At 38.1% G+C, this 16847-nt stretch overlaps 1 protein-coding gene across 1 annotated transcript; it reads left to right on the top strand.

Moving 5' to 3' along the window:
• Window positions 1-693: 693 nt before the first annotated feature.
• LOC306842524 (microfibrillar-associated protein 3-like) lies at window positions 694-15031 on the top strand. Its single transcript, XM_079373451.1, has 3 exons — window positions 694-1169; window positions 1998-2408; window positions 12488-15031. The coding sequence occupies exons 2-3, from the start codon at window positions 2087-2089 to the stop codon at window positions 13372-13374; spliced, it is 1209 nt and encodes a 402-aa protein (XP_079229577.1). The 5' UTR covers window positions 694-1169; window positions 1998-2086; the 3' UTR covers window positions 13375-15031.
• The last annotated feature ends 1816 nt before the right edge of the window (window positions 15032-16847 follow it).

Here is a 16847-nt window from a genome sequence, read left to right as displayed (position 1 = left end):
TTAATAGCGTGTACGTGAGTTTCCTGGGGTTTTATTAGTGTAACGCTGGTTATAACAAATGGTCAAAGTGCTGTGGTTTAACGTTGACCAACAAGGGCAGTTAATCCTTAAACTGGATTTCTTAAGTCTGAATGCATGTGCAATCTAGTGTGACAGAGGTGGAAAGATACACATTGCCACAGCATATTCACATTAGCTGGCCTTTACAGGGTTGATTTTGTTAAAAAACAATGGCACATGCTTCAAACACAGGTTAATGTTTCTTTATATGTGTCCATAGGGAATGCAAATATAACATTACAGCGGTGATATCACATTGTGCTTTGAAATATTATGGTAATAATGCATGATTACCATGGTTTTTACACAGTTCTCAACACGATACCATACTATATGTATGGTACAAAATATACATGTGACCCTGGAGCCCAAAACCAGTCATAAGTAGCACAGGTATATTTGCAGCACTAGCCAAAAATACATTGTATGGGTCAAAATTATCAATTTTTTCATGTCAAAAATCATTAGGATATTAAGTAAAAATCATGTACCATGAAGATATTTTGTAAGTTTCTTACCGTAAATATATCAAAAAGTAATATGCATTGCTAAGAACTTAATTTGGACAGCTTTAAAGGCACCCTTGATTCAAATAGTTGTATCTTGCCAAATATTGTCCTATCCTAACAAACCATAATGGAAAGCTTATGTATTCAGCTTTCAGGTGATGTATAAATCTAGAGCAATTGGCTCTTATTTCTGGTTTTGTGGTATTATACTGTCATTTCATAAGGAAAGATTTAACCTTTACTGTATTATGTACATGCAAAACCAGTTAACTGAGGAAATAAACCAAACTGGGTGATGAAATAGCTCAAATTCACAACCAATTACTGGAAAAACTGGGTCAGTCGAGTGAAAAGGGAAAAGGGATGGGGGAGGAATAGAAAGCAGATAGATGATAGGAGGGGTTTAAAGACCTAAAACAACGCTTTACTCGGTCCTGTCTGTCGTGTTTCATTCACATTACATCTTTTTGGTGACCGTGAATTTCTCAAGCGATTTGTGGCTCGCTGTCGAGTCACAGTTAAAAACAAACCCAGGAAACACGACTCAGAGCGTCGACAGTTAACGTTTCAGGACGAGCATCGACATCATAACATAATGCTGTAAGTATTACGCTGTTAATCGCGCAAAATCGCCGAATTTGTAACCGTTTAGCAAAATTTACCGAAAGGAAACGCGTCTGTTTTTGGCTAACCTTCAGGCTAACCTTAGCGGCGTATTCAGCGGTTACGCAACGTGTTTTTTAACATTCATGTCGAGCATATGTAAACTTTAGGTGCTATTTAATTTTTAAATGTTGAATTGTGAGGGTTAAAATAGCTGGATGTGTTAAAATCCGTATTTTGTGCGTCTTCCGTAGCGGATGGTGACCCCTAACGTTAGTTAGCTGTTGTTAGCTCGAGATGTTTGCAACACATTTGAACGATTTAGGCATCAAAACTGTGTGAATATCACTATAAAACATCATAAACCTGGTCTTGGTTGGTTTATACGTTAACGTTTAGTAAATCTATCGATTTGTTGCGCGTTAAAGCTTTGAAAATGACATTAGGCTAATAGTTGCATGCGGCATTTGTTTTAATGCAAGTCATTAACGTAACGTTATTTATGTCCTTGTTTTCTTTTAATTTTCTTCATGAATGCAGTAATGTTAAGATTGCAATGGTTTGAATATACTGTAAAGGTGAAATAGAGATCAAATATGTGGTGTCAAAAATTAACATGGCTTTATTTAATTTTTTAATCATTATATTATTATTTTCGCTTTACAAATATGAGTCATTTCTTATTTTGGCACGTCTTGTTTGATAAGATCACGGGAGGATGAGTCACAGCTTATGTGTGCTAAATTTGAGACAAACGCCCTCTTGTCATTCTGACAGATCAAGTATGTTTTCATACATTTTTCTCTCTTTATTTTGTGTTTTCAGTGATTCATCTGCAGGAAGGAGCATGTGCACCGGTGGTTTGTGTTCTTTGTGCAGATAACCAGTGACTGTAACATGAGGACCGGTGGAGAATGACATCTCATCCTGAGGGTTGTTACAGAAAGCCAGAGAAAATGAACAGGGCCAACGGATACCTGATCATTTATTTAGTGTCCATGATTAGTTTCTGTGCGGCAGAGGCTTTGAACATCTCAGCGGTGGATGGAGACGGAAGAGAGAATGAGACCAAGGCAGATGGAGGCGGCTTGGTTCCCCTGATGCTCAGCAAAGTAAGCCAGATCATCGCCCGCGAGGGGAACTGTGCTTTAATTGACTGTAATATCACCGGCGACCCCTTTCCAAGCATCCAGTGGTTCAACTCGCATGGACTCCTGCTTGACACTGAGAAAAGTGGTACGTTTACTGTAAAAATCACCTTCAGACACCAATGCATTCTTATATATCACTACACTTGGTCGCTTTTATACGTTAATTTGATTCTGTCCATTCACACTAAATATAAATCTGATCTAGTATTGTTCCCGTACTATACACACGTCATGTAATTGAGTTTACTGCTATTATAATCGTGCATGGCAGGTAGTGTTCAATTTAGTCGTTGCTCCACGTGTAAAGACTTCCTATTGGGTTTGTGAGTATGTACAACAAAACCAATAATTTCATTATTACATTAGCATTCAAAAGTGTTGGGTCTGTATGATTTTATTTTATTTTTTTGTCCCTTCTGCTTACCAAGGTTGCATTAATTTGATATAAAATACAGTGAAACAGTAATAATGTGAAATTATATCACAATTTAATAAGTTTTCTATCTTAATATATTTTAAAATGTAATTTATTGCTGTGATTAAAGCTGTATTGTCAGCATCATTACGCCAGTCTTCAGTGTCACACGATCCTTCAGAAATCAGTATAATATGCTGATGAAAATTCCTTTAACATGTTATAGGGGTTTGTGCTGATTTATTTTATATATATATATATATATATTAGTGCTGTCAAACGATTAATCGCATACAAAATAAGTTTTTGTTTTTGTTCACATAACGTGTGTGTGTACTGTGTATATTTATAATGTATATAAATACATATACATGCACGTATATATTTCAGAAAAATGTTATATATAAAAAATATATTTATATATAATATAAATCATATCAATATTAATATATACAATAATAATATATTTTCAAAATATATACTTTGTGTGTGTATTACATGATAAATATACACAGTAAACACACATATAATATGTAAACAAAAACTTTTATTTTGAATGCGATTAATCGTGATTAATCATTTGACAGCACTAATATATATATATATATATATATATATATATATATATATATATATATATATATATATATATATATATATATATATATATATAAAACACGCTTAATGTTTTATTTATTTATTTTGGGAATATACATCCACTCTTTTTGAGATTAATCTGTTATGCAACGATTTGATTTTTAAATCTGGTGATCTAAAACGTGACTCAGTCATTTCCAGCTGGAGTGTTATAGACTCCGAGTTCCTGATGATTGACTTTTGAAGGATTACTGATGGTGTCGTGCAAGCTTAGTTGATGAAAAACACTAACAATGCTTTTACTGAAGTGACATGGAATCATTCCTGCTATTCAGTTGAGCCTTGGGAGTGAATTGGACGGGGTGTGTTACTGTGTGAAGATTAGTGTGTTTTCATCTTGCACAGCATTTATGAAGAGAATGACACCACAGGCTTCAATATATAGTGAAGGAATAGTTCACCCAAAAATGAAAATGTTCTCACCCTCAGGCCATCCAAGATGTAGATGAGTTTATATCTTCATCAGATTTGGAGAAATGTAGCATTGCATCACTTGCTCAGCAATGGATGCTCTGCAGTGAATGGGTGCCGTCAGAATGAGAGTCCAAACAGCTGATAAAAACATCACAGTAATCCACACCACTCCAGTCCATCAGTTAATGCCTTGTGTAAAGAAAAGCTGTGTTTGGAAACAAATCCATCAAGGAGTTTTTGAATTCAAACCATTGCTTCTGGCTAAAATACAGGTCTATAATGCATAAACATGCTATATCCTCTTAAAGTCATCTCGGCTGAATCGGGAGAGAAATATGCACAGATCAAGCACCGTTTACAAGTGAAAACAGTTCTAAACAAATATGTTGCTGAATTTTAATGAACGAGGACTTTTTATATGGACTCTTTCACTCAAGGATTATGGACTGGTGTTTTAGCCGAAGGTTTTGAAGTTATTACACCTTAATGATACACCTTGATGAGTTTCATACAAACATAAAGCTTTTTGATTCACAAAACGTTAACTGATGCACTGGAGTTTTGTGGATTATTGTGATGTTTTTATCAGCTGTTTGGACTCTCATTCTGACGGCACCCATTCACTGCAGAGCATCCATTGGTGAGACACTGATGTAAAGCCTAGATTTATTTTTAGGAGAACTATTCTGTTAAACAAAATATTTTTTTGTAACCAGGATGGTTTGACATAGTTTTTATCTTTGACGTCAACATTAAGTACATCAAAGTATTTGCAACCCATTTTAAAGTCATATTTCAGTGAAACAGGATATTTAAGAAAGGAAAACGTGTGAAGTGGAACTTCATTTTAACTATCATTCATTTGTTGTGGAGGACTGACTACTTCCTGAAAGACTACTAGCACTCTTAAAAATAAGCTGCACTTTGGCCTAGATTACATCAGCTGAAGGAAAACTAATTTCACAATAAGACCAGGATTTCACATTATGGAAGTAAATGCAGTACATTTTAATTTCATACTATTGGTTTGCACAGCTAATAGCCAGCAGCTAAAGATGAAATGATGTTACTTTACTTAAATAATGCATTGCTGAATTGTTTTATAAAGGTCCGATTAAAAGCCCTCAGGTTGCTGCCAGTAAGTAATGCGTTGGTGGACTGGTGCCAAAAATGGAGTTATTGATATGGGGTTTATAAATTCCCATCAGCACTTTAAACACAGGCGGCTTGTGCATTATGTATGTCTCCGGTTTAAGAGTTTCTGCACAAACAAGGCAGAATCTGACCTTGGATCAGTGTCTTTATGTAAATGCATGTCTGTGTTATGCAAAGTCGATTAAGCATGGCTGCATCGTTCACGGAACTATGTTTTGTACTTTCAGCTTTGAGGAACTGGGTTTACATAAAAGGGTGCACCAGTTATTTTGGAAGCATGTCTAGTCTTGTCTTCAACTACGTTCTCTATTTGGTGGAAAGGTCGTAAATTGTTTATGCAAAACCTGATTTGCACACCTAGATTTTTGCCTTTTATCACAGTTTCACTTTGCATTTGCATCCTCCTTTATCAGCTCATTCAGTGTTTTTTTTTTATTTTGCATTTTTTAGTTTATTACGTCTGACGCATATTACCTAGAAAAATGGGAAGAGTTTGTTCTGGCATCTCTGATCTTAGAAGATAATATTAAGAAAAACTAGTTATCCATAAGCAGAACTGCAGGTTTCGCTTTGAGTTATTTTAGTGCTCATTGCTTTTGGCTGATCAGAAATTATGATTACTATGACTTAGTTCACACTGCAGGTCTTAATGCTCAGATCAGACTTTTTGCTGAAATCCAATTTTTTTTTTTTTTTGCGCTGTTGTTCACATTGTCATTTAAATGCAAATGCCATCAGTCTCATGCGTGAACCATATACGGCCCTGAAGTGACCCGCATGCGCAGAAGACGCAGTGCACTGTGTTTTGCGGAAATAAAAATGGATGCTGCTCATGTTAGCGTGTGTCTAGCAATTTTTAAGTTAATGTGCAATCGGAGCCTAAATAACGAAGTGATATTGTCTATATACAGTGGGTACGGAAAGTATTCAGACCCCCTTAAATTTTTCACTCTTTGTTATATTGCAGCCATTTGCTAAAATCATTTGTTCATTTTTTTTCCTCATTAATGTACACACAAGCACCCCATATTGACAGAAAAACACAGAATTGTTGACATTTTTGGAGATTTATTAAAAAAGAAAAACTGAAATATCACATGGTCCTAAGTATTCAGACCCTTTGCTGAGTATTTAGTAGAAGCACCCTTTTGATCTAATACAGCCATGAGTCTTTTTGGGAAAGATGCAACAAGTTTTTCACACCTGGATTTGGGGATCCTCTGCCATTCCTCCTTGCAGATCCTCTCCAGTTCTGTCAGGTTGGATGATAAACGTTGGTGGACAGCCATTTTTAGGTCTCTCCAGAGATGCTCAATTGGGTTTAAGTCAGGGCTCTGGCTGGGCCATTCAAGAACAGTCACGGAGTTGTTGTGAAGCCACTCCTTCGTTATTTTAGCTGTATGCTTAGGGTCATTGTCTTGTTGGAAGGTAAACCTTCGGCCCATCTGAGGTCCTGAGCACTCTGGAGAAGGTTTTCGTCCAGGATATCCCTGTACTTGGCCACATTCATCTTTCCTTCGATTGCAACCAGTCGTCCTGTCCCTGCAGCTGAAAAACACCCCCACAGCATGATGCTGCCACCACCATGCTTCACTGTTGGGACTGTATTGGACAGGTGATGAGCAGTGCCTGGTTTTCTCCACACATACCGCTTAGAATTAAGGCCAAAAAGTTCTATCTTGGTCTCATCAGACCAGAGAATCTTATTTCTCACCATCTTGTGGTCCTTCAGGTGTTTTTTGTGTCTTGCACTGAGGAGAGGCTTCCGTCGGGCCACTCTGCCATAAAGCCCCGACTGGTGGAGGGCTGCAGTGATGGTTGACTTTCTACAACTTTCTACAACTTTCTCCCATCTCCCGACTGCATTTCTGGAGGTCAGCCACAGTGATCTTTGGGCTCTTCTTTACCTCTCTCACCAAGGCTCTTCTCCCCCGATAGCTCAGTTTGGCCGGACGGCCAGCTCTAAGAAGGGTTCTGGTCGTCCCAAACATCATCCATTTAAGGATTATGGATGCCACTGTGCTCTTAGGAACCTTAAGTGCAGCAGAAATTGTTTTGTAACCTTGGCCAGATCTGTGCCTTGCCACAATTCTGTCTCTGAGCTCTTCAGGCAGTTCCTTTGACCTCATGATTCTCATTTGCTCTGACATGCACTGTGAGCTGTAAGGTCTTATATAGACAGGTGTGTGGCTTTCCTAATCAAGTCCAGTCAGTATAATCAAACACAGCTGGACTCAAATGAAGGTGTAGAACCATCTCAAGGATGATCCGAAGAAATGGACAGCACCTGAGTTAAATATATGAGTGTCACAGCAAAGGGTCTGAATACTTAGGACCATGTGATATTTCAGTTTTTCTTTTTTAATAAATCTGCAAAAATGTCAACAATTCTGTGTTTTTCTGTCAATATGGGGTGCTGTGTGTACATTGAGGAAACAAAATGAACTTAAATGATTTTAGCAAATGGCTGCAATATAACAAAGAGTGAAAAATTTAAGGGGGTCTGAATACTTTCCGTACCCACTGTATTGTCTGCCATTGTGATCTTAATCTTCCCGCCTCCTCCAGTGCAGAATTGTGATGTCTGTTGCATTTCAATAACGTAAAAATCGCATGAAATGCAACATGGCCGTTCAGCCTGAAGTCACGTTGCAAAACATCGGATATGTATCCGATTTAGGACCACATATGAAAGTGATTTTAAAAAATCGGATTTGTGCTGTTCAGACTGTCATAAGAAATCAGATATGGGTCACATTTGAGCAAAAAAGTTGGATTTGGGCCACTTTATGAGAGAATGAGCTTTATTGGCCAAGTATGTTTACACATACAAGGAATTTGTTGTAGCCAACAAAGCTCCACAGTGCAACAGAGAGACAGCAACAGGACAGGACACAGATAACAAAAGAATAACAACAAATAACCAAATAGGCAATGTACAAAGCAGCAAAAACACAATATATAATATAGACAACTATGTATGTACAGGTCAAGTATGTGCAAATTAGAAATGAGAAAATAAAAATAAAATAAGTGAGTGTGGTGAATGGATAATGTATTATAGTTGTGTGTTCCACGTTTAATGTCAAGTGTTCATGAGATGGATTGCCTGAGGGAAGAAACTGTTCCTGTGCCTGGCCATTCTGGTGCACAGAGCTCTGTGGCGTCGACCAGACGGTATCAGTTCAAAGAGGGAGTGTGCTGGGTGTGAGGGGTCCAGAGTGATTTTACCAGCCCTTTTGCTCACTCTGAATAAGTACAGTTCTTGGAGAGTGGGGAGGGTTGTACCAATGATTCGCTCAGCAGTCCGGACTATCCTCCGTAGTCTTCTGAGGTCAGATTTGGTAGCTGAGCTGAACCAGACAGTTATAGAAGTGCAGAGGATGGATTCAATGATGGCGGAGTAGAACTGTTTCAGCAGCTCCTGTGGCAGGTTTAACTTCCTCAGCTGGCGAAGTAAGTACAACCTCTGCTGGGCCTTCCTGACAATGGAGTCAATGTGAATATCCCACTTCACGTCCTGAGAGATGGTGGTGCCCAGGAATCTGAATGACTCCACTGCAGTCACAGTGTTGTCCATTGATGGTGAGTGGGGGGAGAGCAGTGGGGTTTTTCCTGAAGTCCACTATCATCTCCACAGTTTTGAGCGTGTTAAGCTCCAGGTTGTTAAGACTGCACCAGACAGCCAGCTCCTTAACCTCCTGTCTGTAAGCAGACTCATCACCGTCCTGGATGAGGAGCTTGACACACATTCGCCACTAGAGTGAATGACGCACATTCGCCACTAGAGGGCGCTGCCGTTACCCCGGTAACCCAGTAAACCAATCAGCTGCACTACTTTCCTAAAACTGTGTAAATAATGTTTCAGTCATTTAGATATTTATATTCGCTTTAGTCTTCACAATAGCATCAAATAATTCTTACTTAAAGACTTAATGAGCTATTTATTTTCAAACATTTTTTCTAACCTAAAACATGGCCCGTCCACTGATCTATAATAGAGAACAGTGGGCCTATCTATATATCAACGACTGATTCGTTATTATTGTTCAGTAACACAAGCTCCATTAGTTAACATGAAAAAAACAATGACTGCATTTATTAATAATGCTATCTTAATTTCAACTTAATAATACATTATAAAATCAAAAGTTGTCTTAATATAATTCAATGGAGCCAACATTAACTAACATAGTTGTATTTTTTATTAATCAACATTAACAAAGAATATTAACTACTGCAACAATTAGCTATTGCACATTTTTAGTTAATGTTAACCTGCTTTAACTAATGTTAACACATGGGACCTTACTTACCTATTGTTCTTTCGTTCATTTGAACAATCTTTTGCACTCTAATCTTGAAACACTTGTTTACTTTATATTTTTATGTTTTTTTTATAAAAGTCTTTTAGTAAATTATCTTTAATAAAGTTATTTAACCTGTTAGGAGGACAACACTTTTTTTCACTTAGAAATTATATATTGTGATTTAAAAACAAAAACATATACCGTGACAAAAGCTTCAATGATTATTGTGAAAAGTTTATACCGACACAGTTTAATAGGATTATAACTAATTACATAATTAGCCTATTAAATAGTGTCTGAAGTAAAATTATTTAAAAACCTTGTGTACTTTCTGTATTCTGATAAATTAAATAATTGTGCTTGTAAATGTCTCTTTGTATCCCCTTATTAAGCTAAAACACCTCATTTGAAAAATTTGCATTGCGCCCCTAAATTTTTTTGACTTAGGAGCACATGTGCTCCTTGGGGAAAAGGTAAGCGTCAAGCCCTGTGGGGGCCAGCTGGTCAGCACAGATTTTTAGGCAGGCTGGTGACACACCATCAGGACCTGGTGCTTTCCTTCTTTTGTTCTGAAGACCTGGCACACATCGTCTTCGCTGATTTGAATTGTAGGTGTGGGGGAGAGAGGGGTTGCTGGAGGTGTGAATGGTTGTGTGGAGGGGTGTTCTGGGCGGGTGTGGGGTGATCGTTCAAAACGACAAAAGAACTCGTTTTAAGTCGTCTGCCAGGTGTTGATTCTCCAGAGTGCTGGGGGGTGGTGTTTTGTAGCTGGTGATGTCCTTCAATCCTATCCACACTGAAGCAGGATCGCTGGAAGAGAATTTGTTCCTGAGCTTGTCAGAATAATTCCTCTTTGCCACTCTGATCTCCTTTTCCAGTGTGTATTTGGCCTGTTTGTACAAGACTTTATCTCCCTTTCTGTGAGCATCTTCTTTGGCCTGCCGGAGCTGTCTGAGTTTGGCAGTGAACCATGGTTTGTCATTGTTGTAGAATAGATGAGTCCTGGTAGGAATGCACATGTCCTCACAGAAACTGATATAAGATGTTACCGTCTCTGTGAGCTCGTCCAGATCAATGGCAGCGTTTTCAAAAACAGACCAATCAGTGAGAGAGAAACAGGCTTGTAGATCCCGCTCTGTTTCATTAGTCCATCTTTTAACAGATCTTAATTCAGGCTTTGCAGATTTAAGTTTCTGCCTGTAGGTTGGAATAAGATAAACCAAACAGTGATCAGAGAGTCCTAAAGCTGCTCGTGGAACCGAGTGATATGCATCCTTTATTGTTATGTAACAGTGATCCAATATATTACTGTCTCTGGTGGGGCATGTGATGTGCTGTCTGTATTTTGGCAGTTCACGGGAGAGATTTGCTTTATTAAAGTCCCCGAGAATGATTAAAACAGAGTCCGGGTGTTGTTGTTCACTCTCTGTGATCAGATCAGCGAGTTTCTGTAAAGCTGTGCTCACGTGCGCTTGCGGTGGAATGTAAACACTCACGAGAATGAACGAGCAGAACTCCCGCGGCGAATAGAACGGCTTGCAGTTAATGAAGAGCGTTTCTAGATCTGAACAGCACATCTTCTTTAACACAGTTACATCTGTACACCACCTCTCATTGATGTAAAAGCACGTCCTGCCGCCGTGCGATTTTCCCCGTTAATTCCGCGTTCCGATCTGCTCTGATCAGCTGATAATTAGGCAGATGTAGTACGCTGTCCGGTATGTCGCCATTCAGCCAGGTTTCCGTGAAACACAGAGCAGCAGAGTTAGAAAAATCCTTGTTTGTCCGGGAGAGCAGAAGGAGTTTGTCCGTTTTGTTGGATAGAGAGCGGAGATTCGCCAGATGGATGCTAGGCAACGCCGTTCAAAATCCGCTCTGACGAAGCTTCACGAGCGCTCCGGCTCTATTCCCCCGTCTGCGCCTCCTGTAGCGTTTGACCAGAGCTACGGCTCCGCCAACTATAATGTCCAGCAAAACGTCCGAAAAATCAAAATCCGGTAAAAGATTTTGTGGTGTGTTCAGCAGGTCATCCCTGGTAAAACTGATCGTATTTGAAAAACAAAAAACAGGAAAAACAAACAGTACAAACACTGGAGAGCAACGCACAATAGCTGCCATCAGCGGCGCCATTTGAATTTCATATAGCCTGCAGTGTGAACTTAAGCTAAAGTCTACACACATTTCTGCTCATTTCTTCATGTTTTTTGTATCTTGTATTAGTTTTTTTTTTTTCTATGCTGTTTTATGTCGGAATTAATTACTTCACATAAACGATCCTAATTGCACGTAAAAAACTAAATAAACACTGGTTCGTCACTTGGGTGTTTATCAAACTATCTCTTCATATCTAATGGCGCATTCAAGTCCTTCTTGGGAAGTCTTAAGTACAGACTCAGGTGCGTTAAGATCACTTCAGAGTTTAAGTTCATCAAAGTTCAAATTAAATTATTAATTAAAAAGCATGTCTAACTAATTAATCAGGAAACCTAAACAATTTAACATGAATTTATTAAAAGTTTAACAAGCATGACATGTTTGGGGCCCTATAATTTGACCAAATTCTGTGTTTTAGCATGTCTAATTATTTGAAGCATTAAACAAACTTTCAATTATTCTTACAATAGCCTTATGATTTTTTTCCCTCAGAAATTGTTGAAATTCTAAACAAAACCATGCGTCTGCGCCATTCATTAACACAGAGACATGCAGAATTCATATTTAAATAGTTGTTTTGCGGCTTAATATTTAATATTTACTGCTCTAAATGGAATTATATTTGCTGTTGTTATTGTGCAGTACTATGGTCATTTGTACACGCAACTTAAATGGTTTTATTGTAAAAGGGGGAAAAAAAATATTAATTTTAACAAATTTACCATTTATACAGATTTATCCATTGTTTTCGCCATGTTTTCTCACTGACACACCCCCAACTCATAAAGTTGGGGAATTTACGATACATTTACCACTCATAATTAAACTTGTGGTGACATTTATGTACATTTAACTCATAAATACGATCTTGACTTGAACGCACCATGAGAAGACAATTCATGGCCAGAATATACTGAAAAATGGAGTAGACTATGCCAAAAGTCAAAGGTTTTTATTTTAGGTTTGAATTTTGTTTGGATTTCACTCAAGTTTACTCTTTCTGTTTTTAATGGGAAAGAAGAAACTTTCAGTCTGATTTTTCTCTGTATTTTTCTGCAGATGGTAAATGGTGGATTCTGGATGACGGCATCCTCAACATCACCAGCATCACGTTTGCAGACCGAGGCAAATACACCTGTGTGGCCTCCAACACACACGGCAAGGCCAACTGCACGGTGACGCTGCGCGTGGTCTTCACCAACGGAGATATGGGCGTGTATTACATGGTGGTGTGTCTGGTGACCTTTACCATAATCATGATTATGAACATCACTCGCCTTTGCATGATGAGCAGCCATCTGAAGAAAACCGAGAAGGCCATCAACGAGTTCTTCCGCACGGAGGGCGCAGAAAAGCTCCAAAAGGCCTTCGAGATCGCGAAGCGAATTCCTATCATTACCTCAGCAAAAACGCTGGAGCTGGCGAAGGTCACGCAGTTCAAGACCATGGAGTTCGCGCGCTACATTGAGGAGTTGGCGCGTAGCATACCGCTCCCGCCGCTGATCATGAACTGCCGCACCTTCATGGAGGAGATTCTCGAGGTCGTCGGCGTGGAGGAAATGAGACATACTTTTGTCCGACAAGCGCCTGAGAGTCACGGCGAGGCGGCTGCCAGCACTTCCGACGACGTTTTCACCATCTTACACGAAAGAGAGCGGGCGAGGGAGAGGGAGCGCAGCGATTCTCCCGCCGCCGACTCGGACGACGCGTCGCTTCACGAGCAGCCTCAACACATTGCCATTCAGGTTTCGGTTCATCCGCAGTTAGCTGCAGCAGGATGCTGTAACATGGAAGCTCCGCCTCTTTCCAATATAGTCTCCTCTCCGCCCTCATTGGCTCCGCTGCCTCTGGAGGCGGAGTCTGAGGAGAACGAAAACAAGGAGGAGTCTGTACAAGGGGGTGGTGCTGCACAGAAAACCCAAGTCACTTATGAAAGCCATGTGTAATATCCTGAGGGAAGGATAATGACCTCGCTATGCATTTTCTTGGGGAACGAAAAGGTCAAGATTTGTTTTTCTTCTCAGTAGTTGTTCTATTAGTCATCTTAGGAAAGATAAAGAATAGCTGCATTTGTGTTTGGGTGAATCTCGCAAAACTCATATTTCTGGGTCATATTTTACCTTAAAATTAATTTAGGGGAAAAAGAGAGAGATTATATTTTGCGTAAAGAAAATAAAGCCCATTTTCCATAGTTTCTGCACTGCATTGTGATATTTGAATGAGATTAACCCTCCATTTTTCGAAGCTATTGTAATTCATAAAAGTTCTCATGTACTCAATATTCAATTATACATCTTGGTTGTATTTGTGATGACTGAACTTAATTTGTTGATTTAAACAGAATAATTGTTCGTACTATTTTGCAATTATATAAAAAGTACAAATATTTGCATTACTGTGTATTTACATTTAATTTAATTTTTTTGCATTACAGTAATGTGATTTATGAGGCAAAATTTGCCTAAAACGATAATATCACAATCCCCCAAAATTATTAATAGTCTTAAAAATGGTTCATTTTCTTTATGCAAATTTTTTGAAGTTTTGGGGTAAAATGTAGCCTCGTCATTTCTTTGTGAGATTGACCCGTTTAAGTTATATTTCCCATGACAATGGTTACTCATGCTGAATGTATTTTGGTCGAAGTTATCTATTTATTTAGAAAATCCCATGATTTTTAAGAATTTCCGGATGCTAGGGCTCTTGAGGGATACAAAGGTTCCATCTTAATCATCAGCCATGAAGTAGTTCTGATGGATGTAGTTATGAATTATCCATTTCACGAATAAGCGAGAACGTACGACTGATTAATACATTTGGCTGAAAGTAAAACACTTGCATCGTTTGAGGCTGAAGTGCATTTTGCATTCAATAGAAATCCAACATTTTTGAAAATGTTTCAGAAGTGTTGTGCACGGTAATTTCTAAGATCTCTCTCCCTCTTATTATGCATGAAGAACGCATGTCGATCTGTTTTCAATGCTGGACTCGGAGAGACAAAACCTTTGTGTGATCTTGTCTGCTATGTTATCATCTGTCAGGTAAACACGGCGTCGACACTTTGAATAACATTGTAGAAATTTCAGTTTGAGATTACGAGGCATTTTATTCAGTTGAGTTTCCACTGGAGTCTTTGTGCTGTTACTGTAATTAATGATAGTATTATTACTTTACTAGTAGTGCTACAGTAAGTGTTACTTTTGGTTTCAGACGCACAGCTAAGGTTTCTTTCTTGTGAGTGTTTTTGTTATTTTAACCTGTCTTTTTGAGGATCCAACAGAGAGTTCTTTATAACAGAGCCCCGATAATATGGTTTAATCTCTTCTGATGTCCCAGAAACACTGGACGTATATAGTCTTGCTTCTTAAATAGGCTCACCTTTTAGTTTGTGTAAACCAGTTAGAATTTTTCAGTGTAAATCTAGCTTTTTCTTTTGGGTGGGGGGGCTCTAAGTCCAGAGTAACCACTGCTGATATAGCTAAACGGGTTAAGCACTAGTCTTTACGAATGTTCCTGGTCAGGATTGTCAGAGGAAGCGATGGCCATGGTGCTCCTCAAAACACTGTTTAATAAGTAGTGAAATAAAGCTGCTGTGTACCCATGATTCCCTGTGTTTGTCTTCATTCACTCAGATCTTTAAATAAGCCTTTGTATCATAACTCTTTATAGGCACTTGATCCTTTTCAGATCATGATGTTGTTTGATTTTCCTCGTGTATTTTCCACTCAAACTTTGGAATTATATTGACTGAGCAGATTTTGAAGTTAGCATTCAAACAAGTTGTTTTCAGTTCACAACAGCCATGCTGAAACGGTGTTGGAATATGTGCATTAATAATTGCATATGTGAATGAATATGTCGGATTTTAAGGAATCGTTAATACAAAATGAAAAATTATTTACTTGCCCTCATGTTGCTCCAAGACAAGTAGACTTTTTTTAATATTTCAGTAATTTAGGTTAATGGTGATTTTAAAAGAACCTTCTAGATTGGAAATTATGGAAAGAAATTAACACTTTACACAAAATTTGCCTTTAATATGGATGTGCAAACATTGACGTCACATTACCAAACCTCTTTTACAAGAACAGACCCAAGAAACTAAAAAAAAGTTAAAAAACCTATAAACAAAAAGTCTTGAGAACTGACTGCCTATGAGCAAATGATTACACATGCTTTCTCCAAATATTATAGACCTTATCTGGATGTGGACTTAAGCAACAATTAGCTGTCAAAATAAGGGCCACCTTAAAATGCATTCTGATGTTTATGGACTGATAGACTATAAAGTCCTTAAAAAACAGGTTCGAGACAGTACTTTTGCACATGGTAGCGTTTCCCCCGTACACCGCTGTGTTTTTGCAGGTGGACCTGCAGATGCTATGATCCATTTACATGTTCAGAGAGCAAAACATTTGCAGATGAAATGAAGCTGAAAGCTCTTCTGAAAACCCATTCAAATGAGAGGCTTCCTCTGGGAACAGCCACAAATACACAGTGAAAAAGACCCTTTGAGTGGCCAGCCGGTGATAAAATGATACTCACATACTGCTTGAAACTTGATCTAAAAAAAAAAAAAGTTGATATATATATATACAGATATGTTTAAAATGAATACTGGGAAGATGTATCGTTTTGTAAAATAAGCCAAATTAACTGACTATACACAAACATCTTTTAAATAATTTATGAATTACATTATAGCTTACAAATAGATGTGAATATACTTTAATTGTTAAAGAGATTTAACTTAACAGTGTTGGCTTTTGGCTTATGAAAATGAGCAATTTGCATTTCCTTGAAAACAGACACCAAATGTAAGTAAAGGTGCATAAACCAGTTAAGGCTTAAAATTGAATCCATTAAAAGGCTAAAAATCATTTACCATTCAATTTGACCAAGTAGTTATACTCTTAAAATTATTTGTTCATTCATATTCAAGATATGAATGAGAGATCCATATTAATTTGATTTGGTAAGGAGAATTAAAAATGTGCTGATCTTAAAATTAAATAGCAATCAAGCAGAAGAGAACCCAGATTTAAACCGGTTTTCTTCATCTCTCATCATACAAGGCTTACCCCCTTCTGAGTCTGTGGGTAGCTTGTCTCACAGTATACAAATTTTGATGCATGCATGTGTGTGTGTGAGAATCTACAGTCTGCCCTCAGGCAGGAAAGTCTGGCGCTGACGCTAATGACCTGTGCAACCACACGGAGAAACCATACGCTTGCTCCCAGTATATAACCTCTCCCTGTGACACAAATTCATAAAACACACATTTAGAGAAGATTGAGGCAATTTTGCTTTCAGCTTACATTACACTGTGAAATTAGATGCCATTTAAGTAGACATTATTGTCTTTAAAACGTTTTTTTCCTTAAGAAAACCTATAGAGGTTAGAGACCAAATAGTTGCC

The sequence above is a fragment of the Barbus barbus genome (assembly GCF_936440315.1).
Source record: "Barbus barbus genome assembly, chromosome: 2".
NCBI lineage: Eukaryota > Metazoa > Chordata > Actinopteri > Cypriniformes > Cyprinidae > Barbus > Barbus barbus.
The sequence above is the reverse complement of the archived record's forward strand: the minus strand, read 5'-3'. Positions and strand labels throughout refer to the sequence as shown.

Bases quoted from the DNA above. Each gene is read 5' to 3' on its own strand.
- LOC306842524 (XM_079373451.1), top strand. From the start codon at position 2,087: ATGACATCTCATCCTGAGGGTTGTTACAGAAAGCCAGAGAAAATGAAC. The intron at 2,409-12,487 runs GTACGTTTACTG...ATTTTTCTGCAG, and splicing joins GCTTGACACTGAGAAAAGTG to ATGGTAAATGGTGGATTCTG.